At 42.2% G+C, this 25808-nt stretch overlaps 2 protein-coding genes across 8 annotated transcripts in view; one reads left to right on the top strand and one right to left on the bottom strand.

Annotated features, from left to right (window-relative positions):
• myo1ea (myosin IEa) overlaps positions 1 to 16317 on the bottom strand; it is a 37197-nt gene extending 20880 nt beyond the window's left edge. The window contains exons 1-5 of one of the 2 annotated variants that reach the window (XM_047041439.1): positions 16119 to 16317; positions 15556 to 15985; positions 2844 to 2987; positions 1495 to 1584; positions 469 to 563 (exon numbers count right to left, since the gene is read on the bottom strand). In XM_047041439.1, the coding sequence (XP_046897395.1) occupies positions 469 to 563; positions 1495 to 1584; positions 2844 to 2987; positions 15556 to 15558 (332 nt within the window). In that variant the 5' untranslated portion in view covers positions 15559 to 15985; positions 16119 to 16317. Of the gene's footprint in view, positions 1 to 468; positions 564 to 1494; positions 1585 to 2843; positions 2988 to 15555 lie in introns of both variants that reach the window. The other variant, XM_047041440.1, reaches the window with a different exon arrangement.
• Positions 16318 to 17297: 980 nt separating this feature from the next.
• On the top strand, positions 17298 to 25630 carry LOC124482295. Of its 6 annotated transcripts, none has more exons than XM_047042818.1 (8): positions 17298 to 17451; positions 18560 to 18718; positions 19008 to 19096; positions 22823 to 23254; positions 23353 to 23460; positions 23566 to 23590; positions 23710 to 23744; positions 23858 to 25630. In XM_047042818.1, the coding sequence occupies exons 2-8, from the start codon at positions 18711 to 18713 to the stop codon at positions 24070 to 24072; spliced, it is 912 nt and encodes a 303-aa protein (XP_046898774.1). In that variant the 5' UTR covers positions 17298 to 17451; positions 18560 to 18710; the 3' UTR covers positions 24073 to 25630. The 6 variants fall into 6 exon arrangements, 5 of the variants coding, with proteins under 5 accessions (XP_046898774.1, XP_046898771.1, XP_046898772.1 ...); XM_047042815.1 differs by having other exon boundaries at positions 18809 to 19096; XM_047042819.1 differs by lacking the exons at positions 22823 to 23254; positions 23353 to 23460; positions 23566 to 23590; positions 23710 to 23744; positions 23858 to 25630 and adding exons at positions 19264 to 19665; positions 19773 to 19883; positions 20007 to 20031; positions 20151 to 20185; positions 20280 to 20924 and having other exon boundaries at positions 17306 to 17451; positions 18809 to 19096.
• The last annotated feature ends 178 nt before the right edge of the window (positions 25631 to 25808 follow it).

The following is a 25808-nucleotide window of genomic DNA, read 5'->3' as shown; positions in this document are numbered from 1 at the left end:
GGAGAATGTATTTAGAATGTGCAGATATGTGTTCCTTTCAAAGATTCCTGTGATGCACCTGTAAACACACAAACCCTGAGTAGGGCAGGGGACCATCAGCCCTCTATTTACAGAGGTGGTGGAACCAGTTGGATGTGTTCCTTCAACACCTATTATCATTATCCTTTGAAGTGCATCCACACTAGTCCCCCTGACTATGATGATCATCTCTCTCTCTCTCTCTCTCTCTCTCTCTCTCTCTCTCTCTCTCTCTCTCACTCTCTCACTCTCACTCTCACTCTCTCTCTCTTTTTCTCTCTCTCTCTCACTCACTCACTCACTCACTCACTCACTCTCTCTTGCTCTCTTTCTTTCACTCTGCCAAACAGTTCCCACATACCATCTCTTTTGTTATAGGTAGCCTCTCTCCACAAACACTGACAGGGAGGAGACGCATGCTGCAGGTGGGGTCAGAATTCAAGTTCTTACCTGATGATGACACACTGGTTCTCGCAGTCGATCATCATGTTTCTGTACATGTTGTCTGCCAGGGCGTAGATGTGAGGGGGGTTCTCGTACTGGGCCTTGGGGGGGAGGGGGGGAAGGAGAATTCATTAAATTCATGACCAGAGAATTTGAATAGTAAAACAGGGTGGGACTATTATCTCAATTCCAACTGGGAAAACTGAGTGTAAAGACTGTAAAAAAAAAAGAAGAATTAGGAGTATTTAATGTCATTAAGTTGTAAAGTCAGTGGGCAAACAGTTTTTATCAAGCATGAGGAGTTTATGAAACGTCCGATTAGGGAGCCAGGGCCCTTCTCAGTTGACGGGCCAAGAATAGTTAAAAGAATAGAGACAGGCTGTTCTCTGAAGGCAGTGCCAAGCCTTCTCTATGGCTGAGAAAAGATCCTGCAACATCTGCGCCAGCTCATGGTGCTGCTGGAAAAAGTATTTTGCACCACACCTAACCTAGTCCGTTTGAAGTCCTTTGTTCTTCAAACTGTTAACATCATCATAAAAAAATCCCCCCCACCATTACAATAACATCTCAAAGCAGCCTGCTATAAGCAGATGCACCATGAGCAATTAGCAGTCAAGCTGAGAATGCATAGCGAAACAGCAGGAATGGCTGAGAAAAGTAATGGAGACTCCCTCCAGTACTGACTCCCTCCAGCCCTGACTCCCTCCAGCCCTGACTCCCTCCAGCCCTGACTCCCTCCAGCCCTGACTCCATCCAGCCCTGACTCCCTCCAGCCCTGACTCCATTCAGCCCTGACCCCCTTCAGCCCTGGCTCCCTCCAGCCCTGACTCCATCCAGCCCTGACTCCATCCAGCCCTGACTCCCTCCAGTACTGACTCCCTCCAGCCCTGACTCCATCCAGCCCTGACTCCCTACAGCACTGACTCCCTCCAGCCCTGACTCCCTCCAGCCCTGACTCCCTCCAGCCCTGACTCCCTCCAGCACTGACTCCCTACAGCACTGACTCCTTTCTAGAGAGAAATGCCTACTCACCGCACCCTGGTACATCTCCACTTCCTTGTCCCCAAAGTATGGCATCTGCTTGAAGGGGTTGACTGAGATAAGCACAGGGCCGATGTATGTCTGTAGAGGTTAAGGATCATAAACTGACAACAAAAAGCTGAGTCACAAAACACCAGTGAATGGCAGGTTTCTGAACCAGAGTAGATGTCCCAAAAACTATCGTCATGTCAACACAATCAACACTAAGCATCACTGAGAACACCACTGACCATTTAAGCCAATGGTGCTTCAGATCTTATTTATACATTTTGATGTAGATTCAGGAAGTGGAGAAAGAGGGGTGACCTAACTCTTATAAATCATAATCTCATAAATTCAAGGTCACGTGGGTCTGTGTGGTAACAGCCGTGTGTGTGGGGATGGCCCTGAGCGTTGTAAAGATCTAGTGTTCACACACATAACAGCGAACAGCTCTGCAGTGTGGCAGTGGGAGGTTTTGGTCTTGCAGCTCAGAGCTGCTTGTGGCAAATAAAGCTGGCATTGAAGGTGGCCTTCAGTGACCCCAGCCCAGAACCGTACTGGCTGGAACACTCAAGTGTTGTTGCTATTTTCTGACCACAATCAGAGGATTGACTTGAAGTTTTCAGGCTCTAAAATGTCCAGCCTCCCTTCAGCTCCCTAATCCTAAATATAGCGTGGACATAGAAGAGGACTGAGAAATGAGCTCCTTTGAGAACGTTCAACATTACTTTCAATTGGGTTATAAGCAGACCTAATCATTTCACTGCAGTTTAAATACAGCACAGTGTCACAGAGGGCAGAATAAACCTGTACATTTCAAACCTCTTCTCAAACAACTGTTAAGAGTGTGCCTAAACACTCATTTGATACTATCAGAGGGATCGCATAGACCTTTGGGGCTTGTGGCACTTTAAGAATCTGGCCTCTGTGCGCTCTCAACACAGACACATTGATTTAATCAAAAGTTACTGTTGTTGTGGGAAAGTAGCTGCTCTCATATTCACTATACTAGACATTCTCTCCCCCAACCCCCTTTACGTACAGTATGACTGCATGGTGAGATCAAACCAGAGAAAACCTGATTAAGATCCATTCTACCCTGAAGGAAAGGGAAGTGGGAGTATGGGGTCCAGACAGGGGCACGAAGAGGCCCCTTTTCCCCCCAGCTCTGGCTGTAGAAGGTGGGGGAGGGCTTAGGAGGGAGGTACCTCTGGACTTGGAGCCATTACTCAAGAGTTACTAGAGCACTGTGAATGATCGTTCAGCTATTCTGGGAATAGTGGGCGGATGTTTAAGTGGGTTTGTGCCGGTGTCAGGGTTGGGTTATTCCTCATGTAAGTGTGAATGCAGAAGGATACAAATATGTAGTCATCCATATATCTCTTCTTGAGGTTGTCCACAATGGCGTCTTCGTTGATCTTCGGGAGAAGCACCATGTCGTCCACTCCACTCTGTTTGACATTGTGGCTCTGCCAGTGGTACCGGAAGTGGCCCCGGCTCCCCTGTACAAACAAACAAACAGACACACACACACACACACACGGCTTAGTTTACTCTATAATATGAATACAGTAACATTTAAATAGGCTAGTGTCCATAAAATACATTACTGCCCTGGCAGATACTGTATAATTGAATAAGCATCAGTTTTCCTTTATTACATTTGAAGAGGGAGCTTACTTGTGATTGTACTCTAATTGGGTGAGACTACTAGATTAGGCGGCCAAACATTCGGTCAGGGAGAAAACGGAGTTGAAGCGTCCATATGACTAACACATTATTCTCACACAGACAAGGACATGCTCCAACGCTTCATTCATCCACACAGATGTTAAGCTTTGTTTTCTTTGAGCTTCTAGAAGGTGCAGGGTCAGGATTCCCAAAAGTGCTGTCTAGCAGCCAAAAGACTATTTTGATGCCATATCCTGACTACCGTCTACCTCTCCCCCTGTTCCTTTCCTCCCTTTGTTCCGGTTGTGTTTCTGCTGAGAGCGGGCTCTCCAGAAAGCTGAGCTCATTCATCATGTGCTATGAGTCAATGTCATCTGGCTACTGTGGATAGCATCACAATGTGCTGTGAGGAATGAGTCTCTCCTTAACAGGGGACCAATCAAAGTGCCAGGCCAGAATTGGAGCTTTAGTCAACACTGGACACGTCACCTCTAACCATTAAATTATTTAACTTGTGAAACGCAGACACACACACACAGAATACAATAGTTAATCTTTACTGAAAACAAAGGCAAGAGGCTTTGAACTTTGGTGCTTCTCTGAAGTTTTTCCCCAGCTTGTGAGTCCTTTGATTTCACCTCTGTAGTGATTCAGATTGGATAGGTGGATAAACCATCCTCATATTTCCATATTCTAAAGTCTCAAATTGTTTGGCCAGTGTAATATTGACCACCGTTTGGCAGCTGGCACATGGTAAACTATTGTTAAACTAAAGAAAAACAATGAAAATAAGTTATCATGCCTGAACCAAGTCATCATACCAAAACGACCCAGTCAAGGCATGGTGGAATTACAGGAAAATAAAGACAGAACCACAGCACATAATTGGCCCATGGAAAGCCATGGCAAGCCTTAGTAATTGACTTGTACAAAGTCAGAAAGATTGCACAAATTAAGTCCTTAATGATCTTCAGGGTGGCGAGATATTCTTTCACCAACAAAATAAATACTTGTGTCTTTACAGACTCTCTAAGCATGAGACATGGACAGGAATGTTAACTACCTTCTCAGCTCATTTCTAGGTGCATTCAGAGAGACACGACTTCAATTACTGCGAGATTCATTTTCCAGACGGTACCCATTATCATGTTTTACAACTTTTTTCAAGAAGAAGAAAAGGCAGCTTTCTCCTGTCCATGGCAACCTGAGCAGGGTGCACATCAGGTGATGTCATAGGCAGTGACCTCATCAACACCTCCCTGCAGATGGCATGTACTGTCGTAGGAAGAGGAGGGTGCAGGGAGTGGGGATTAGTCACACTATTGGCTACAACCAGGCACACACACACACACACACATACAAACTCAGAGACCCACAGTCTCAAATACACACAGAGATGTGCACAAAATACGTGTATGGTATACGGTATATCAGCTTTGGGGGAATCGTACATCAAATCTCATAGCCAACACCATTCGTGATGTATGGGACCAAACCTCTATCTACACGTTTACATAAGGAACCACCCTGGTTCAACCACCGGATACAATAGAACTGAGCCTGCCATTTAAGGATGCTATTTTTGTGCTGTTATTGCCTTGTTGGGAAAGATAATGTTCTGCTTCAAGCGAGAGAGGTCATAAGCCGGAAATACAGGAGGCAAAAGGTCAAGTAGTACAGTCTATGTGGAACAGAAAAGGCTTTTCTAGGTTCCCTGTTTGCTATTTGTAGAGGAATTAAATGAACAATATGTTTCAGATTAGAGTCAGTTTCTTGTTTGAGCTCTACAGTAGCATCTCAACCAGAGTTGAGTGAGGGCTGTACTGTGCAGTAAGTGATTCCCCAGGTGGTGGAAAACCTGAGGTAAGTAAGTGGTGTCGGTCTGAAAGCACACAACCCCACAGGGAGACAACCAGGAAGCTGGAGCTAGCTAGCAATAATAACATCACCATGGAGCCAGCACATATCTCTCTGAGAACACCAAGTCTGTACACAGATGCACACACACACACTTAGTGGTGCTGTATGTATGTGTGTTAGAGCTGAATGTGAACAGTAATGTTGTGAGCTCTAGTACAGTTCCATTCATGAGCGTACATCTGTCAAAACAACATCAACCACAGGAAGTAGAATCCTGACCATTGTCAGAGCAGAACTCTGATTAAACAGATTTATGTCTTGATCTCATTCTTCCTCTGAAAAAACAATCCGCTCCCTAAACCATTCTCTCCAGCCCTCACTACCAGAACTTTCTGCCAAAGTTAATCCAGCAGCATTTGAGGAATTCCTGCACCAGCCCTAGATCCATAAGACTAGGCTTTCCTTCATGCAAATACCATTACCATATATGGAGAGTGCTGAGGGGAGCTGAGCTCAGGGCACAGGAAATGGCTGGGTTTGATTCAGTATCACAGGCGGCAGTCCACCCCAGCACCCCAGCCACCCGACACACCGCCAGTCTTCACTACAACTCAGAGCTTTGCTCTGCCCAAAATCTGAATCTTCCTCCTAAGCATGAGCTAAGTCTCCAAGTAGACGTGTAGCTCAACAGTCTAAAATTTAACCCAACGTCAGACAAACCCATCAAAGGTTCAGTTCAATGAGGGCTGGGAGTCTTGAGTCTTACTACATTGTGGGTCCAGAGAAGAGATACAGAAGGCTAAATACAGGCTTGAGATGCTCAAACTATAGAAGGTTTGTGCGCTGCCACCTCCCCCTCCCTTGCCTATACCCACAGGCACTCCAGCATGCTGTGGTTTGGCTCTGACCATGGTTGAGACTTGGCTGTTATCAACAGATTAGGAAAAGGATTTTTAATGAAGTGCTGGTCCCAACTGTAGGAGAGAAGTTAGTTCTTCGGAAGCTTCTGGACTCTTAAGTCAAGTTTGCAATTCAATCTAGAGGCTAAACATGGCTCAGACACAGATGTTCATGAGTTGCATCCACAACATACGTTGGTGCTGTCTGTTCTGACGACATGGAACTAGCCAAGGACTTGGTCCTGAATAAAATTGGGATTTGGCCATGAAAAGGCTACAATTGGCTTTTGTTCATCCAAGAGCCATTTCCCAGTGTTGGATAAGTGCACACATGTGCTGCTACCTTGTAGCAGTTTACTTGACCTGGTTCTCAATTCTACTCTTATCCTGCTTAAGATGTTTTCCTTCCCTGAGAAGGATTAGCATGATTTGGAAAGATTTTAGAAAGGCTTTGGGCCAATGCACAGTAGAAGATTACCCAATTTTGTGGATAGAAAAAACAAAACTACCCAAACTTCAAACCTATTCGATCAAAGAGGCTTTGTTGCCCTGTGCAGCATTAGTGAGTACTTCCTGTCTCTGTGACCCTGGTCAGCAAAGGGTTCCAAAGCCATGCATCAGCTCTGACCTTTAACCCCTGACCATAGCAGAACATTGGTCTGTATTAACAACTCCTCATTAACTCATGTCCCTGATCCTCCTACATCTCCCCTTGCCTTAACAGTGACTCCTCAGTTCTGGTGTAGGTCAAGCAGATAGTTAGTGCGATGTAAACTAGACAGAGCTCTTGGAGGGATCCCACTCCAAACAGAGCAACCACCTGGAGTCTATCACGGCTGGGGGATTATCTGCTGAGTCTGCACTTTCTAAAAAACCACTCGTTGGGGAGACGAGCCAGAGACATAGTGCTGACTGAGAGTTGAGAGCCTCCCAATAGCAGGACAGGAACCAAACTAAACAAGCATCAGAGAGAGGAGTCAGAGGATGAGTCAGACACGGCTGTCCCAGGGGAAGGGGGCTGGGGGCTGGGGGGGTGGACAATGAGTCACAGTGTGAAACCACCGCGGCCAGAGGGATGGGGTTTTCATTAGGGTCACAGAGCACCTCAGACACCAGTCTCGGCCCCAGCCCCTTGAGGTGACACTGGAAACTTCTAGAACGAAAGACTGGACCATGGTCACCATGGCAGGCCCTGCTGTCTGAATGGCAGCCATGCCCAGCCAACACCACCGCTGCCCTCATCATCTTGCCAGTCGAGGAGTTGTCCTTGCCAAGATGAGGAAAACTCCTCCGACTTAATTGTCCTCCCATAATCAGTCAAAACATTTCTGACCTCGTCTGGGTCTCCTGGCTAGGCAGTAATAGCTCCTCCATGCAAGGCCTTCAGCAGACATGGGCCCAGTGGAAAAAGTCCTGAGTACCCAAACCTCTAAAGGCATAAAAATATAAGTATTGTAACATCAATCAATGTGTTTCAAAGCCATTATCGCCTGCACACATGCTGCCCTGTCACTAAACTCTGGTCTGTCAGTGATGGGAGGCAGTGGTGGTATAACAGTTGTCCTGCTCAGGGCTTCACTCAATCTGCTGTGCAATTCATACCCAGTCCTTGGTCACCTGCTTTGGAAAGCAATGCCAGCATCTATAATGCAGACTAACACGGTTCCTGACTCTGCCTTTTATTTGTCTCCACTCTCAACACTGAAATGTATCTGGGTCACGGCTTGTTCAAAGTCCTTTAAATGTAGGACAAGTCAAAAGTGGAGTTCGCATTACCCAAATGTAGATGCATTAGGCTTCATTACAGTACAATAGAGGACGTTTGGTGTGAAGGGTAGAGTTTTGAGGCCTGCAGGGTAGGGCTGGGCTGCTCTAAATGCTGAGAACCTCTTTAGAAAAGACACAGGAACTCTGTCTTATACCCAACCCAGGGCAAGCCCAATACATCCAAGACCAAATGTACTATATTCAGCATGTGTAAGCTAATATAGGGGGAGTTTCAAAATGTCTAACTAACTGGAAATATGTTTATAAATACAGCAGAACATCTCACTTGTCAAACACTTTGTAAGCTACATGTCACAAAAACATTGATGAAATGGATGTTAGGATTCACCCCTCCAAAAGTGACTGTAAAGGACAGATGAAACCTAATATCAAACAATGTGAGTCGAAGGGAGGAACCCTTTAGAAAACCTAGACAGTGAATACGTCACCATTGATACTGCTAGTATCGAGCAGCCTCAGTATTTTTCTCGCTGGCTGCAGGTAGACAAACCATGTGCAGTGTGTGCTCATTCATATGACTTCCTGTGAACTCCTTGTGTTTGTCCAGTCTCAGGTTTCAGCCCAACACAGCCACATTAGAATCCACCCCGTATGATGGAAAAATAGGCTATGCATTGGACTTCAATAACAAATAATAAGCAAAACAAAAAGACACACTTAAATATAGAACAGCTTGGTGCCTCCGTTTTTGTGTGTTAAACAAAAAATCTGGAATAACCTTTCCTTCTTATACATCCCATTGGTTGTCAGACTAATCTAAGACACACATGACCAAAAAGAGGGTCCCATGGTAGGGTTTACCGCAACCATGTAATCTCCCTCACTGAACACAGCTTGATCCAAACAAGTTAGGTGAGTATATAAAGCCTTTATGCAAAAGCCAAATTTGAATTAGCCTCAATATCCTCCCTACCAGTCCTGCTGGTAATTTCAGAGTCTGGATCTCTTTTCCTTGGAGCAGGGAGCCCAACTGGGTGGTCTGTCAGTCATGCTCATTCATTAAGGACATGGGTAGGAGACTTGGTGGAAGTCAGTATTTTACTACGACCTCGAGCTACCGCATCGGCCAGTTGGAAAGGCTCTTTCAAAGCCTAAATTATGACTCAAAATGATGTTTTCTTGAAAGATGAAGCTTTATTCTGTTTCTTCACTGTGAAAAGATTTGGAGCTCAACAGTATGTATTACCTACCATGACACCAATGAACTGTAGAGAATTGTTTAAATTAAACAATTTGACATAGACTGAAAAAACTGTACTTCCTCCTGCTGCATGAACACAAATGTAAGTCCTCTTAATAAAACAGTTGCTAGGAAGAAATGTCTATTGCCATTACAGGGCTTAGTTCTCTAGTCTGAAGGAGTTAGCCCGGCAGTTTAGCCCAGAAGCAGTCATGGGTTATGGTCTGAACAAATTGGCCCATTTAGATTTCTGAAGAAAAGCCCTCCTAGGCCCAGACAGGACAGCTGAAAGCAGAACAAGGAGGGAAAAAGCACTTTGAGACTCATCAAGACAACAGAGCTGTTTTTATTGTGTTTACTAAAACAGTTGAAGACTGTGGGTAAAGTGCTACGGCACAGCGAGGTGGGCATGAGCAGAGAGTCCCTCAAGTGATGGTGGGATAGTTTGCTGAAGGTCAGACATACTGCTACAGTAAATGGTTGGCCTGGAGCGAAGAGGCTGGAGTCTATTCTCTAAGACACATTAAGTGCTTTCAGTGCCTGGACTTTATAGACTCAATGGAGAGCGAGAGAGATTTCTCGCTGACACAATGATAGAAGGGTGTGAGCTCTGTGCAGAATCAGCACATAACAAGCATGTATATTGAATGTATGGCTCTTTCTACTACGTTGGTACGACTGATTGAATTCTTTCTTTCTATGAAGCGACCCCTTTAAGAACCCTGACAAAACAGGAAAGAGGAGAAGTAAGACTTATTTAAATTAGAGGACAAATTAGTGACTTTATAAATAATATCAGCTGTCTGACAGAGGCAACTGAACACAAACTGACTTCTACAAAAGTCAATATTTATTTTTGGGGCCTCACTGCAGCTGTGCACATAGAGAGTGATCCACACGCAAAGTGCCCACATTATGGATACAGTACAGTCATTTGAAGTACATAAACTACTACACCCATAACAGCCCTGCCGAAACACACTTTAACAGATTTGAACAGATATACAACAGCTTTTAAGAGATATTAGCAGCCCACAAAAAAGACGCATAACCGAGAAGCTAATCAAACCCAGACATGCACAAGCTTGATTAAATAGGAGCAAGGGCTGGAACTGGGGATCTATTTTTGGGCATCAATTAAAAGAGGGACCACTCCCTCGTTTTCACCGACGAGAAATGCATGTGATATCACATCCATGTATATACGCTTACTGCAACTCCACCTGTACCTGTAAGGTGGTTTGGAAATGTGACAACACCCTGTATATACTAAAACAGACATTGTTGAAAACAGCTCAAACGATAGAGATGCTGGGCAGTGTGTTCATCTGATGATGCCAGTGGAACAGCAGGTGGTGTGGAGCAGTCATGCCGGATAGACCCTCCTACTCACAGGCTACGGGAAATGGGTGCTGGCTAGCAACCAAGAGCAACACAACTCCCGTCTGAGCTGACATTAAACACTCAGGAAGTCATCAGCAGCAACCCTCCCAAGAAAGCCATCAAGCCTCCCGAGTCTGGCCGCACAACCTGCCCTTAAAGGCCAAGCCTGCACAATGAGGAGAGAAACCTTCCCGTCCGCATGCTCTGTCTGTCTGGGTACAATGCTATTTTTTGACAAGGACCAATATTATACTTATATTTTGGATTTGTTTGTCTTTCCAGTGATTCAGCTCATGCCTGTCTGAGTGGCCTAAGCAGCTGACCCAGTCTTTAGAAAGATATACAGTCTGACTAAGTCACTGCAAAAATAGTTGCACGTGTCTCTTATTGGAAAATGAACCTCAAATACAGCTGTATGGTTTTCCTGAAAATTTCTACCAAACTACAAACATTTACATTCCCCAATGACATCCTTTAACGAATCACAACACAATGCTCATCTTCACATACCAAACTCAACTGCAATCTTTTGGACACATTTATCAAATTAAATGTTCCTCAAAGGCTTTGGCAGGAGCTATAAAAATGTGAAAATAAGTCAAATGATAAACGAAACAATCCTCTCCAGCTTTGAAAGGAACAGTAAAGAGGCATTTCAATTATTTCCAGCTGTCTTTAGCTTGTGTTTTTCTGACATCAATTAGGTGTTTTGGGCCTTCATCCTCCAGTGAACTACAGCACTACATTAGTCAGATTAGAAACAAGATGAACACATCTACAGTGAGTTAGACTCTGCCACCGTTGATTTTGATTTTGCCACATGTTGGCAAAGTTGTTGGCAAACTAGTAGTAATATAAAGCGCAATACGGTGGGAGTAGTACTTTGTGCACTAGACATCACATGAGTGACATTGGGTTAAATATAGTGACCTGTGGCACAGTGGGGGAGACTTGATAAAGGTCTCTGCCGGCAGGCATAACAACCCAGCACAGAGAATGGCCTCCAATCTCCTCTTATAATGGCCCAGTGGATAGAAGCTGAAGAGATAACAGTAGCGAGACTGTGGCCATTATGCCACATTTCTCCCTGTCAACAGGTGTCTGTGGCTGGTGAGAATGCACATGCAATGTCACAGTAATGTTTACTTGGTATACTTTGAGCAGGCTGTAAAGCGAACATGAGTGAAAAGAAGAAATTCAAACTACAAACTCAGAAGGTAGTAATGAGCAGCTTTAGGTACAGTAGTATGCTGTCCAAAAAGTTTGACTAGTGTGCAACCACTTCAACATCTATTGACATGCCTGCATGAAGGAAGAATAATACTGACCCAGAAGATTCACCTACCAGACCAGGTGAGAGTGAAGAGATCATAGCAATGATTGCTTACTGGAACACAGATATACTAACTCTGAATTCAGGGCATGTTTGTCTGAAGGTGAAGAGCTAACATGTGTGACTGCATAGAGCCAGAGACAGGTCAACAAAACCAGCTGTGGTCGTATTGAAGATTAGCCCTGTGGGTAAGATCCAATACATTTGTCTTCAGGTTGGGTTTTACAACATAACAAAACTGACTGTAGATGGATAATCAAGCCACAACACTTAAGTATTAACCTTTTATAACCTTTTACAAAAAAAAGGGAACGTTTTACAGCTTTGTAGTGAACGTTTTTGGAAGGTATCAAATGTACAAAGTGTGCCTAACATGTACTTCTAGAGGAAACCTGCAATAACTTCCATGTAAAAAATGACAATGCCATTAAACATTACAGCAATGTAATTACTACCATGCCAGGAACAGGTGCATATTACCTGTAAGGGGAGAACAGGCTATCAAGTTGGGATCAGTATTTACCAACACAACACCATGGGTAAACCAACAAACCTGGTACACTCTGGTCCCTACTGGGAAATGGGAGACTTTTATAGAGAAAATAAATAAATAACTAACCCTAACCCATTCAGCAAAGCCAGTGTAGGGAGACGATCCTTTTGAGCCTCAACGTGATGTTACCTGTGAAGGTGCCTGGCAAACCTGTGAAGGTGCCTGGCAAACCCAGATCTGCACCCAGGAGGAGGAGCAGGAAGCTGTGGTGGCCAGGAGCAGAGTGAGAGGTGCTAACAGTTAGCCTGACACCGCAGCACCCCACACACTACATCCAGAAGTCAGGTAGCTGAGGAAAGGTTCTAGAGGTATTTTGATATCAAAGAATGTTTACCGTTGATATGATATCCAGGCTTTATGTTTACAGTGCCATCCGGGACTTAACTGAAGAAGGGCCCACATGGACACAACGTTAACAGGTGGCATTAGTTAGCCCCAGTTGGCATTAGTTAGCCCCAGTTAATTTGTTTTTCAAGCAACGAAATGCTTATGAGAAAAACATTGAAATGATCAGGGTCAGAGTACAGCTTAATAAAGCACCAAAACCAAGGGAAGTCGATGTGTTTATTACATCAAGCTTGGTTACCATAAAGTGGGATTCTCTAATGTGGGACAGATCCACACACAGCAGGATGTGGCACCACGACAAATAGATGTGGAAAGGTCAATGGTAGCACATCACAGGAGCAATGACAATGCTGAACGTTCCATAAAAAGCTAACGTTTTTTAATGCTCATTTTGATGTTTCATTTGCCCTTTTAACTTGACATTGCACAAACAAACCACAGATGATTACAACAAGTAAGCAAATGTGATCCAGAGTAACTCCTTTGAGAATGTCATTTTAGCTCGGACCAAAATCAAACATTCATGGAGAACCTCTAACCTAGTCTATATTTTCCATTGGCAGTGGCAGAGCTAGGCTCTCGCTGACTAACTAGCTGATACTGAAGTCAAAGAAACCAAACAGGATGGAGCTGATTTGTAACAAAGCATTGTGGGATTGGTAAAGAAGAGAAAGTGGGTTTCCTTGACAGAGGTGGTCAGCAGCTTAACGAGATCCCAAGTTCCCAAGGACGTTTTCAGAGAGGGTTTCAATTCTGCTAAAAAGAATTTGGTAGAAAAAGTAACTCCGGCTTTGAAAAGGGGGATGTTACCGAGCATGCACGTCCCTGCAGGAGAGGCTAATGCAAACCATATGGTGTCATACTGACATAGTATTCAGCATCTGGCAGGGAGTGGGTCTGTGAGCCATGCTACTGTCTGGTACTCCAGACAGTCAGAGTGACAGTCGGCTCCTTTCCACGCTAGCCAAATATTGGAGCTCGTCGCTATGCCCCCAAAAAGCCCCTCGGAGAGTGGAGAGTTCTGCACTAACTAGACTGTGTTTTCCAGCGGTGTTACATTCATTCTCTCTCCCTGACATCATCCGAGAGAAAAGAAGAGACAGACAAGAGCACTTTCCTGAGCCTGATTTCATTGGAGGACACAGATAAGGCTGTGAACCAAGATGAAGACAAAGATATGATGCATCATATTAGCAGCCTCGTTTCAAACTCCCATGAATACATCTGGTTTAAGGTCTCCACCGTTCAAATCAAAGTAAACAAACACTGGTTGCCATCCATGTTTTGCTTCCTTAACATAGAGCACAGTAAATCTGTCTGTGATATATTTTCTGATGTCATGTATAAAAGTGACCTCACAAGAAGGAAACCACTCCATTTCCTCCTAGTTGCTCAGCATGAAATTAAGCACCCCAGTCAGGGAAACGCCTACACAGAACTAGTCAAAATAAAAATATATCCAACTCCAGCAGGTCCTGGAGGGGGTCGGTCTCTTTATGGCTGCAGAGGGACATTTCAGTGTGCCAGTGGCGAGTTAAAACTACCTGAAGTTCATCAATTAAACATGGCTAATGTTCTTTGAGTTTGCAAAAGTACATATAAAGTAGAACTACCATCTTACAGTTTCCCCCTCCGTCACTGACAGACATACCATTAACATAGTTTAGATTCTCAGTTTGACAGTTAGCCAAGGAAATGGAGCAAAGAGTTCAGATATGTGCTGTAGCTCTGTTACGTAAGCTTCGTTCCTTAGATTCTCTTGTGGGAAACCAGCTGCACAGGCTCCATGCATTGTGTTCTGGGAATACATTAGAGACTGAACAACAGGGTTTACCTGTTCTGGACACGTACCACATGGGATCCTTAGAGGGGCAGGTTTGACAGAGGCTAAACCCTCGTGTACTCTAGACACTGTCTGGTGTGTTGGGGATGGTCCCAATAGGTCCCAATTTTAGGGCACCATTTTGACTCAAAATAATGTAGAATATGAATGAATCTTAAAAATGTTGATTGATTGGTTATATCTACTCAGTTTTCCTTTTTTTTTTTTACTTTACTACAAGTGTGCCATGGCTGATACCCACAGTGGGAATTTTGACACGATGGCGAGGCCCAAATAAAGTTTCGAACACAAAGGAAGAGGCCACACAACCATGACACAGCCTTCTCCATAACTCTCACTGTGCAGTGTGCTAAAGCTGCAGACATGACACTCAGTAACCAGAAGAAACTGGTCTCCATGTGGCTCACACAGGCCAACCTGTTTTATTCAAATAAGGGCAGTGTCTAATGCTCGAACATAGAAGTGGGAGCTGAATGTGTTGCTACAGTATCAGAGTTACTATAGTGACTGTATCTGGGTGTCACCTTTCAATTACCACACCCCCTGTTACGTTTAGGCTGGAAGGCGAAAGATGTGTAGAATACAAATTTATATTTTGGTAGACATTTTACTGTGTAAGCAGTGACAGTAAAACTGTAGGCATTTAAGCTGAGAAAAAACGACAAGCTAAAAAACTAATATTGGGCAAGCTCTTACTACCTGGAAGGTTCAAAGGTAACATGAAGTTAAAGTAAGATAGAGAGTGAGAGAGTAAGAGTGAGTGAGAGAGAGAGAGAGAGAGAGAGAGAGAGAGAGAGAGAGAGAGAGAGAGAGAGAGAGAGAGAGAGAGAGAGAGAGAGAGAGAGAGAAAGAGAGAGAGAGAGAGAGAGCGAAAGAAAGAAAGAGAGATATGGTGGAGAAATAGAATAAGAGAGAGACTGAAAGAGTGATATTGTAGATTTTGGCTCAAAAAATAACTCAATAAGACACCAACATTGTGTCAAAGTAATAAATACTTTAGTCTGACGGGCTACTAAAGTAAACTACTTTACAACACTTCTGACTATTCTTTCTCATGAAATCGACTTAATTGTTATTAAGTCGAATTTGAATGAACATAGGCAATTAAACATCTATTGCACATATAGATGAGAATTGTCATATTATTAAGCTTCAGATGATGCTCAACAGACCATTCTGCTTTCTCCAGTTAGGTAAAAAATGAGGTCTTACCATTTTCTCCCCTTACTTGGCAGTCAGGCCAATCGAGTCCCCTTGCTGTAATTCCGTGTTGAGGAGGAATACTTAAAAACTTCCAAATCAAATATTTTTTTCTAGTTTGTTTATAAAATTGGACGGCGCCAAGAAAACTAGGAAACACTAACAAACTATAGTTAACGGAGTCCTAGATGCGCTCCCGAACGCACGGATTCTCCTCAGGACCAGCTCCCTCTGTCCATACTGCTTCCGAAGTCTTAACATGTACTGGCGCATGAACTGTATGCTATTCATGCACCGAATGCTGCTGTAAGTCCGAACGGGTTAGTTAAACGAGTTGACGGAGCAGCCTGACCAAACAACCCATACATGGAAACTTCGCCTTTTAGCCCGCAGCCAATGGGAACCGTATCTAGAGAGCCGCGTCATTCCAGAGGGAATCCCACTAGAAATTTAGAAGTTGAATACATTAAGGACAATGTTAACACTTACCTAATATTTAGCAGAACAACGATGTTCGAATAATGAATAGGTAGGCCTACATATTGTAGTCTACAGCTGGCTATTATTTTACTCACAGTAAGATCTACTCGCAGCAGAAACTGGTCCTAGAGTGAAATCGGCTCTCAAAAATATGTGAAAATGCGAAGAGTAGCATAGGATACATTGAATCTGTCGGATAAAGATGACCTTGAATATTATTAAATTGTTTACGGCTCTTTGATGTCTCAAGTGGTTTAACGTCACCGACAGACACACACAGGAATACCAAGGACCAGTCTCTGGCATCTTACTACTTAGAATAAATATTAGTGATAGCCTACGGTGACGAGGGTGGTTTGACATCTCTCAGGGTGGAACCTGTTTGACAGGTTGGCCGTGACATGTTGCTATAATAAGATACCAAACAAGAGATGTGCATAATTTCTAAGACCCCTGTGAAAAACAACCAGCAACATTGTGTTTGTGTGTGTGTGTGTGTGAGTGTGTGTGAAAGAGAGAGAGAGAGGTGTTCATTTGATCACAAAATAATCTGTGAAGGTAAATATTTAGTGAAATTGGGGTATTGCGACATCTGCAGGGTAACGTTATCATTACAATGAGTGCAACTGATAGACTTTTGGTCAAAATATGTATTTTTTGTAATATTGAAATATATACTTTGAAAGCGTTAACAAAAAACGATTAAGCAACTTTATATTGTCTTGGGCACGTCCCTTTCTTATGTCCCTTGTTGGCTGTGTTCTTGGTTCCAGTTGGTTTGTGGGTGGAACTACCTTGAGGATCCTGATGCCATACCCATTTAGTCATTTAGCAGACGCTCTTATCCAGAGTGACTAACAGTGAGTACAGGGACATTCCCCCGAGGCAAGTAAGGTGAAGTGCCTTGCCCAAGGACACAACGTCATTTTTGCACGGCCAGGAATCGAATCGGCAGCCTTCTGATTAATAGCCCGATTCCCTAACCGCTCAGCCATCTGACTCCCTCTGATACACCTGATCAGGCTGGGCTCAGGTGGCCATAAGTCATTAAGACTCTCTCACATTCTGTCCCTAACCTGCCAACAGACTTTCTCTTCTTGGTTTGATTAGATCAGTGGTTCTCAACCCTGGTGCTCAGGGACGCCCTGTCCTGCATGTTTTAGACGTTTCCCTGTTCCTACACACCTGACTCAAATGAATGGTTCATTAACAAGCTCAGCAGAAGCCTCATAACGACCCATTTGTTTGAGTAGAGTAGGCACTGTTTCTGAAGTTGCCACTCTAGCAGATGAGTGTGTGCTGATACTTAAAGAAAAGTTTGTGAGGACCTGTTTCAACTGTTGCCACCACTGAGGCTGTTGGCCCGCCCACTGAGTTGTCATGGTCTGGGCCTGCAGAGTTGGATGGTGCTCGGGCTCGTGGTCCAAGGTTAGTTGGTTGGTTTTGGTCAGTTTTGTTATTATTGCCATGAGAGCGGGTATTGGAAAGCTGAGTGTCCTGTTCTGAGGGGTAGGGTGAGTTGCCCAGGTGTTGGACATGTTAGGCCAGCTGCTGTCAGTGCTCCAGTGGTGGAAGTTAAAGTTGCTGCTGAGGGGGTGATTGATGTGGTTAAGCGTGAGACTAAGGAATATTCTGGTTTTGGTGCTTTTATATCTGATGGGTTTGTGTCTTTCACTGGGAGTGACGTTAAAGTGCCTGTGAAAGTCCTACAGGATACAGGAGTGAGGGATTCCTTTATTCTGTCTATTCGCGGTTTGTGCAGTTACAAGAGCGATGTCTAGGGCCCAGCAGGTTTCTTCGGATCAGAAGGGAGAATGTGCTTAGGGAATTGGTTTACATGTACCTGACTCTCTTCCTATTTCCCAGCCGGGGTTGATTACGTAATGTACGGCGAGCTGATGCTGTTTTGGTGAGGTGGAGCGTAACCAGAGAGCTGAGTCACATCAGTTTTCTAAGGGTGACCAACTACTAGTTTTCTTTTTGGTTTTGTTGCCGGTTGTGGGGTCACGCATCAGCTGTCTGACCAGAACTCCCTGATTGCTACTCCTGACCGCTGGAGGAGTCGCCAACTTTGCCGCACAAGCTTGTTGAATCCATATGCTCATGCGTCTCTGGTTCTGCCTCCTCCTCGGAGGTGTGTCCGGTTTTGGCTGTTTAGAGAGAGACAGAGAAGTACGTGTTAATTTGATCACAAAATAATCTGTGAAGGTGAACATTTTGTGAAATTAGGATATGTTGCGCCATCTGCAGGGGAACATTTATCATTGCAATGACAGTGTAACTGACACTTTTATCCCAAATATTAAACTTGGAAAGCGTTAACAAAAAATTATGAAGCAACTGCATATATTGTCTTAGGCAGGTAACAACTTGTTTAAATTAATGAGTTGTTGCAAATAGGCCTATTGTTTAGAAATGTATATTAAGGATAAAATCTGCATATATAATCACATATTCCCCAAATAAAGTTGCCTAAGCTGCTGTGTGCATTTGTCTGTAACTCTTGATTCTTGAATCCAAATCACTAAATATTCAGCAGGCTTTTTTGAAAATGACAAGAAGGCTCAAGAAAAAGGACCCAAAAAAGAACTGTGGTTTCACTGCTTCTGCATTTCCGAAATTACTGACTGAAGAGCGTCAAAAATGGATTGGCTGTGTCTTATTGGTTTGATATATTTGTTTGGACGATGCAACGGTAGGTTAAACATGTTTAATAAATTAAACTCTAGTTTTGAGTCTACATCTGCAAATGATACACATTCTGTATTTTTTTTTATCTCTATAGGAAACTTTTTAATGATATATAAAGAGAAAGAGGAAGCAATCCTACTCTCATGTAAAAGAGATGGCTGGCAAATGGACTTGGACCAAGACAACACAATTGATTGTTACAGCAATGCTACCAAAAATATTTTAGAATGTGAGAATGGCCCATCAAAACTGAAGAAAGTCACTAGTGGATTCTTTGCATGTGTGTATTTAAGTGCTGAGGAACAAACTCCACCATGGCTTTTTCCTTTCAAACCAAAACACCAAGTGGATTTCTACATTGTGGCTCTTATTGAACCAAACTGTGAGTTCAAACATTGATTTAAATATATGCATGGGTGTGTATGTATGTTGAAGCTATTGGAGCAGCACTCTCACCTGCGATGATGCATTTAGACATTTGTGATTTTTTGCATTTATGAAAAGAGTGAAAAAGGTCAGAAGTAACTAAATGTATTTCCCTTCTTCTAGTAACATCTGCTGGGACAATTACAAATTCTGTTTTCAAAATAACTGGAGAGACAGTCCACCTGCCCTGTAATTTCACCATACCTACAAAAGAGTCATACAATGTGTTCTGGATCAAGACCAATACAGAAATGAACTCCTCATGTCTTCATTCTTATTCATTGGATTACGATCTTACTTCACTTTATGACTTCCACTGTCTCATTGATGACAACCTGCGTCAAAGACTGTCAAATATTACATCTATACCATCTGAGTCTCAATATTTTAGTAATCTTACAATCAGAAATGTCACACCTGCTGACAGTGGACAGTATGAGTGTGTGTTGAAGGTGAGGAAGAAGTGGAAGGTGATAACCAATATCACAGTGACTGTGGATATGAAGGACACCATAAAAACATCAGGTCCGCTGGCAGATATAACTCCAAAATTGACTACATAAGGTGAGGCTACTCATACAGGGCTATATGTTACTCTTAATTTTGAACACTTGCATTGTTTCTGTCTTTAGGTGGGAACCGTCTCATTGTACTTAGGCATGTGATAAGTGCCCTGGTCCTTTTCTGCCTGTTCATAACTGCCATGGTTGTTTTTATGAGGAAAACAAAATGGCTGTCAAAGGGTGAGTTCTATTACAAAACTAAAACTCAAAACAGTGGGCTAGTGGTTTCTGCTCTGATTCAACGTCACTATCAGCACAAATTTAAAGCCTAGTCATGGCCAAATATTATTTTTCCTTTTACAGGATCTCAAAGTATTAGGATAAAAAGGTACTTGTTCGGCGTAAACAAAAATGGTTTCTAAACACAGACATTACAAATGAACTTATAATGCCTTAGACATGAATTCAGAAATATTGATCACAACTGAGAAACACACTATCTTACAGAGACCAAAATGGAGAATACACTCTCAACTAAGAGTGTAAGTTATTTTGCATCAAGCTCTTACACAGTCTGAATTTAAATAGCAGAAAAACACAATTTAACTTCCTGTTTCCTTCTTTTTGTGGCTATAGGCTCACCATACACGGTGGGGTGGAGAGATGAAGACATCTACTCACTTGCAAATCCGCCTCAAGGAAGAAATACTTTAGTTTCTGCACAGAGGATAAAGAAGCTGTAGAGCTGAACCCTATAATGATAAACATCACTTTATATGAAGCCTCAACCCAAATGGACAATGAGACAAGTTCAGGACTGGAGCCTCAGTATGAGTCTGTTGACAGAAAGGATCAGTAACTTAAATGAAAGAGAGGCACGTTACACTGAACATGTTTTGCTCACTCATAATAATCCCACAATAATAGGGTACTTAATGGATGGTCCAAGTGATCAGTTTGGAATAGTAAAAATGCTTATAGAGGCTACAGTACTGCTATATCTAATAGTCTGTGTTTTGTTTGTGCTTGTGCTTGCATGTACCGTTTTCATTGTTAAACATTTTATGGAACAAATAATTTCCTACTAAGTCAATTAGCTTTTTCTGGCTGTAGGGATGTAGTAATGACTGAAGTATGATTACATTCAACTGGTGTTATCTTTATTTTCTATATTGTACAGTGACAGATAAAATAACTTTAATTTCTTTGATTTTATTGTAAATGTATGTGACTTTTGTTGCTGCCTCCTTCTTCTGTGAATTATAAACACATACAAATAAGTGGCTCAAATGCATGTTCTGAGTATTATTCATTAATGTGTGACGGCCTCAGGGTTGGCCCTTTCTTATGTCCCTTGCTGGCTGTGTTCTTGGTTCCAGTTGGTTTGTGGGTGGAACTACCTTGAGGATCCTGATGCCATACACCTGATCAGGCTGGGCTCAGGCAGCCACAAGCCAGCAAGACTCTCACTTTCTGTCCCAAACCTGCCAACGGACTCTCTGTTCTTTGTTTGATTTAGATCAGTAGTTCTCAACCCTGGTCTTCAGGGACCTCCTGTCCTACATGTTTTAGACGTTTCCCTGTTCCGACACACCTGATTCAAATGAATGGTTACTTAACAAGCTCAGCAGAAGCCTAATAACGGCCCGTTCGTTTGAGTAGAGTAGGCACTGTTTCTGAGGTTGCCACTCTAGCGGATGAGTATGTGCTGATACTTAAAGAAAAGTTTATGAAGACCTGTTTCAACTGTTGCTACTGCTGAGGCTGTTGGCCCGCCCACTGAGTTGTCATGGTCTGGGCCTGCAGAGTTGGATGGTGGTGATGTTCATGCATCCTCTCAGGTTGAGTCTCTGGTTCTGCCTCCTCCTCGGAGGTGTGTCCGGTTTTGGCTGTTTAGAGAGAGACAGAGAAGTACGTGTTAATTTGATCACAAAAATATATGAGAAGGTGAACATTTTGTGAAATTAGGATATGTTGCGCCATCTGCAGGGGAACGTTTATCATTACAATGACAGTGTAACTGACACTTATATCCCAAATATGAAACTTGGAAAGCGTTAAAACATTATGAAGCAACTGCATATATCGTCTCAGGCAGGTAACAACTTGTTTAAATTAATGAATTGTTGCAAATAGGGCTATTGCTTAGAAATGTATATTACATTTAGTCATTTAGCAGACGCTCTTATCTAGAGCGACTTACAGTAAGAACAGGGACATTCCCCCCGAGGCAAGTAGGGTGAAGTGCCTTGCCCAAGGACACACCGTCATTTGGCACGGCGGGGAATCGATCCGGCAACCTTCTGATTACTAGCCCGACTCCCTCACCGCTCAGCCATCTGACTCCCATATTAAGGATAAAATCTGTATAAATAATCACATATTCCCCAAATAAATGTGCCTAGGCTACTGTGTGTATTTGTCTGTAACTCTTGATTCTTGAATCCAAATCACTAAATATTCAGCAGGCCTTTTTGAAAATGACAAGAAGGCTCAAGAAAAAGGACCCAAAAAAAACTGTGGTTTAACTGCTTCTGCATTTCCAAAATTACTGACTGAAGAGCGTCAAAAATGGATTGGCTGTGTCTTATTGGTTTGATATATTTGTTTGGACGATGCAAAGGTAGGTTAAACATGTTTAATAAATTAAACTCTAGTTTTGAGTCTATAATGTCAAATGACCTTTCTGACATTCTGTATTTTTTATTATCTCTATAGGAAACTTTTTTATGATATATAAAGAGAAAGAGGAAGCGATCTCACTGTCATGTAAAAGAGATGGCTGGCGAATGGACTTGGACCAAGACAACGTAATTGATTGTAACAGCAGTATTACTGAAAGGAGTTTAGAATGTGAGAATGGCTCATCAAGTTTTAAACAGAAGAAAGTCACTAGTGGATTCTTTGCATGTGTCGACTTCAGTGCTGAGGCACAAACTCCAAAATTTCTTTTTCCTTTCAAACCAAAAGACCAAGTGGATTTCTACATTGTGGCTCTTATTGAACCAAACTGTGAGTTCAAACATGTATTTATATATATGCATTGGTGTGTATGTATGTTGAAGCTATTGGAGCAGCACTATCACCTGCGATGATGCATTTAGACATTTGTGATTTTTTGCATTTATGAAAAGAGTGAAAAAGGTCAGAAGTAACTAAATGTATTTCCCTTCTTCTAGTAACATCTGCTGGGACAATTACAAATTCTGTTTTCAAAATACCCGGAGAGACAGTCCACCTGCCCTGTAATCTCACCATGCCTACAAAACAGTCCTACAATTTGTTCTGGATCAAGACCAATACAGAAATGAACTCCTCATGTCTTCATTCTTATTCATTGGATTACGATCTTAGTTCACGTTATGACTTCCACTGTCTCATTGATGACAACCTGGGTCAAAGACTGTCAAATATTACATCTATACCATCTGAGTCTCAATATTTTAGTCATCTTACAATCAGAAATGTCACACCTGCTGACAGTGGACAGTATGAGTGTGTGTTGCAGGTGAGTAAGAAGTGGAAGGTGATAACTAATATCACAGTGACTGTGGATATGAAGGACATCATAATACAAACATCAGATAGAACACCAATAGTGCCTAAATCAGGTGAGGCTACTTATACAGTGTTCACATCAAACATGGCAAATTGAATGCGTATTAAACCTTACTCATAAATTTGAATGTTTTTCGGTTTTCTGTTTTAGATGAGAACCGTCTCATTGTGCTCTATGTGATGAGTGCCCTGGTCCTCGTCTGCCTGCTCATAACTACCTGTGTCATTCTTGTAAGGAAAACAGAATGGTTGTCAAAGGGTGAGTTCTATCTCAAAACTCTCACATTTTGCAACAGAAAGCTTGTGGTTTCTGCTACGGTTCAGCGTCAAATTTAATGACCAAATATTCTTCTTCTTTTTACAGGATCTCAAAGTATGGGGATAAAAAGGTACTGTAGGCATTTTACAGTGTTTTCAGTTTTCTTTTGTTCTAAATGATTACAGCTTCTAATGCCTTAAACATGACTCAGAAATAATGATCATGACTGAGAAGCAAACTATTTTACAGAAACCAAAATGGAGAAGACACTCTCAACTCAGAGTGTAAGTTACTTTGTATCAAGCTCTGACAGGCAATGGTGTAAGTTTACGGTAAGCTAAATACAAAAATTAAAAAAATAATTTCACTTCCTGTTTCCTTCCATTTGTGGCTTTAGGCTCACCATACGAGGTGGGATGGAGAGATGAAGAAATCTACTCACTTGCAAATCTGCCCGAAGGAAGAGATAATTTAGTTTCTGCACAGAGTGAGGATAAAGAAGCTGTAGAGCTGAACCCCACAATGGTCAACAACACTTTATATGAAGCTTCAGCCCATATGGACACGGAGACAACCTCAGGACTGGAGCCTCCGTATGAGTCAGTAACTTAAATGAAAGAGAGGCATGTTACACTGAATATGTTTTGCTCACTCATAATACTCCCACAATGCAAGGGTACTTAATGGATGGTCCAAGTGATCACTTTTAGTAAAAAGGCGTATAGAAGCTGCAATACTGCTAGATCTAATACTCTCTGTTTTGTTTGTGCTAGCATGTACTGTTTTAAGTGTAAAAAATGTTGTGGAACAAATCATTTGCCACAAAGTCACTTTCAAAGTCAACTTTTTTTCTGGCCCTGGGGATGCAGTGATGACTTACTGTTATGTGGATTTTCTGTATTGTACAGTGACAGAATCTTTACTTAATTTTCTTTGATGTTATTGTAAATATCTTTGTCTTTTGTTGCTGCCTTCTTATTCTGTGAATTATAAATACATTAATAATAAGTTGCTCAAATGTATGCTCTAAGTATTATCCCTTTACTGTAATGTTAGTTTGTCAATGTTAATCATGCAACTACAGCAGTGTTCTGCTGCCACACCAGAAAAAGAAAAACGGATCAGTATCACGTTATATCATGATATGTTTCTTGTTATAACAAGATGTTTATCATGTTATAACAAGTTATTTTCACGTTATAATGTGATGCAAGGGTATCACGTTATAACAAGAAACATATTTATCGCGTTATAACATGATATTGATCTGTTTTTCTTTTTCTGGTTTGGCAGCAATACACTGTCGTACAGCAGTGCTGTAAAAAAAGAGAGATAAAAAAGGAATAACTAAATGCTTTCCCCCTCTTCTTAGTAGTATTTACATCAGTTAGGCCGTTTCCAAAATCTGGAGTCAGACCCTTAATGGAGTTAGATTTTCATGATTTTACATTCAGAAATACCTGCTTGCAATCGACAGTATAACTGTGTCTTGCAGGGGGAGGGATAACTATCACAGTCACTGTGACTATGAAGGAGATAATCATGCCAAAAAGGTGAAACTCCCAGAATTAACATCGCCCTGGTTCCCTCCAAACCTCAACCCTCCTTCAAGCTTCAAGCTCCTCAGTTTAAAGCAAAGGCCCCTGATGGATCTTGGTTATATTGCAACCATAGGGGCAATACTAATAGTGGCCCCTAGCTAATTTGAGTTTGTGTGCATAATAGCCTACATTAATTTGTAAATCTGCCTGAATTGATAGATCCCATTTCCAAGGAGATGATAAACAACACCCAGCATACTTTTTAGACACTTCAACCCCAATGGAACAACTTGATTATTTAATCAAGAGCTTTTGTTTTGTAGGACTAATTTCACAATGCTACAAGTGCTCACTGGATGGTGCTAGAGATCAGTCTTTGAACAGCAAGTGTTTATATTTTAGTTATTGCTACTTCATAGTATAGTTTGTTTCTACTATACTCTTCTACAGACTTGCCTGTTGCCTATGTAGCCTGAGCTTTGATTTTTAATTTAACAAAGGTAAAAGTACTCACTGGATGGTAGGCTACCAGTGATCAGTAGGCTATTTCAAGTAGGCTACTTAAAAAGTTTTGATGAAGTTACTTGCATCGATTGTGTATTATGAACAAAAGTAACTTTCACAATAGTAAAAACTTTACACAGAATGGCTTTCGTGTTCATTTGAATATTTTTTTCTATTTATTTTTTTGGCCTGGGAAATGTTTTATTTTTTATAATTTAAGTGTATGGGTTGATAACTGTGTTTTGATGGGTCGATTTTTATTCACTTTATATAGCTGACTTGAAAAAGGTCCTACTGGTCCCA

The sequence above is a fragment of the Hypomesus transpacificus genome, chromosome 19 (genome assembly GCF_021917145.1).
Source record: "Hypomesus transpacificus isolate Combined female chromosome 19, fHypTra1, whole genome shotgun sequence".
NCBI classification, from domain to species: Eukaryota; Metazoa; Chordata; class Actinopteri; order Osmeriformes; family Osmeridae; genus Hypomesus; species Hypomesus transpacificus.
Note: the sequence above shows the minus strand (reverse complement) of the source record. Positions and strands in the feature narration are given on the sequence as shown.

Excerpts from the sequence above, each read along its gene's own strand:
- LOC124482295 (XM_047042814.1), top strand. The coding sequence starts at position 22,215 with ATGGATTGGCTGTGTCTTATTGGTTTGATATATTTGTTTGGACGATGC. Across the intron at positions 23,255-23,352 it reads ACCAATAGTGCCTAAATCAG|ATGAGAACCGTCTCATTGTG; the intron begins GTGAGGCTACTT and ends TTTCTGTTTTAG. Across the intron at positions 23,461-23,565 it reads AACAGAATGGTTGTCAAAGG|GATCTCAAAGTATGGGGATA; the intron begins GTGAGTTCTATC and ends TTCTTTTTACAG.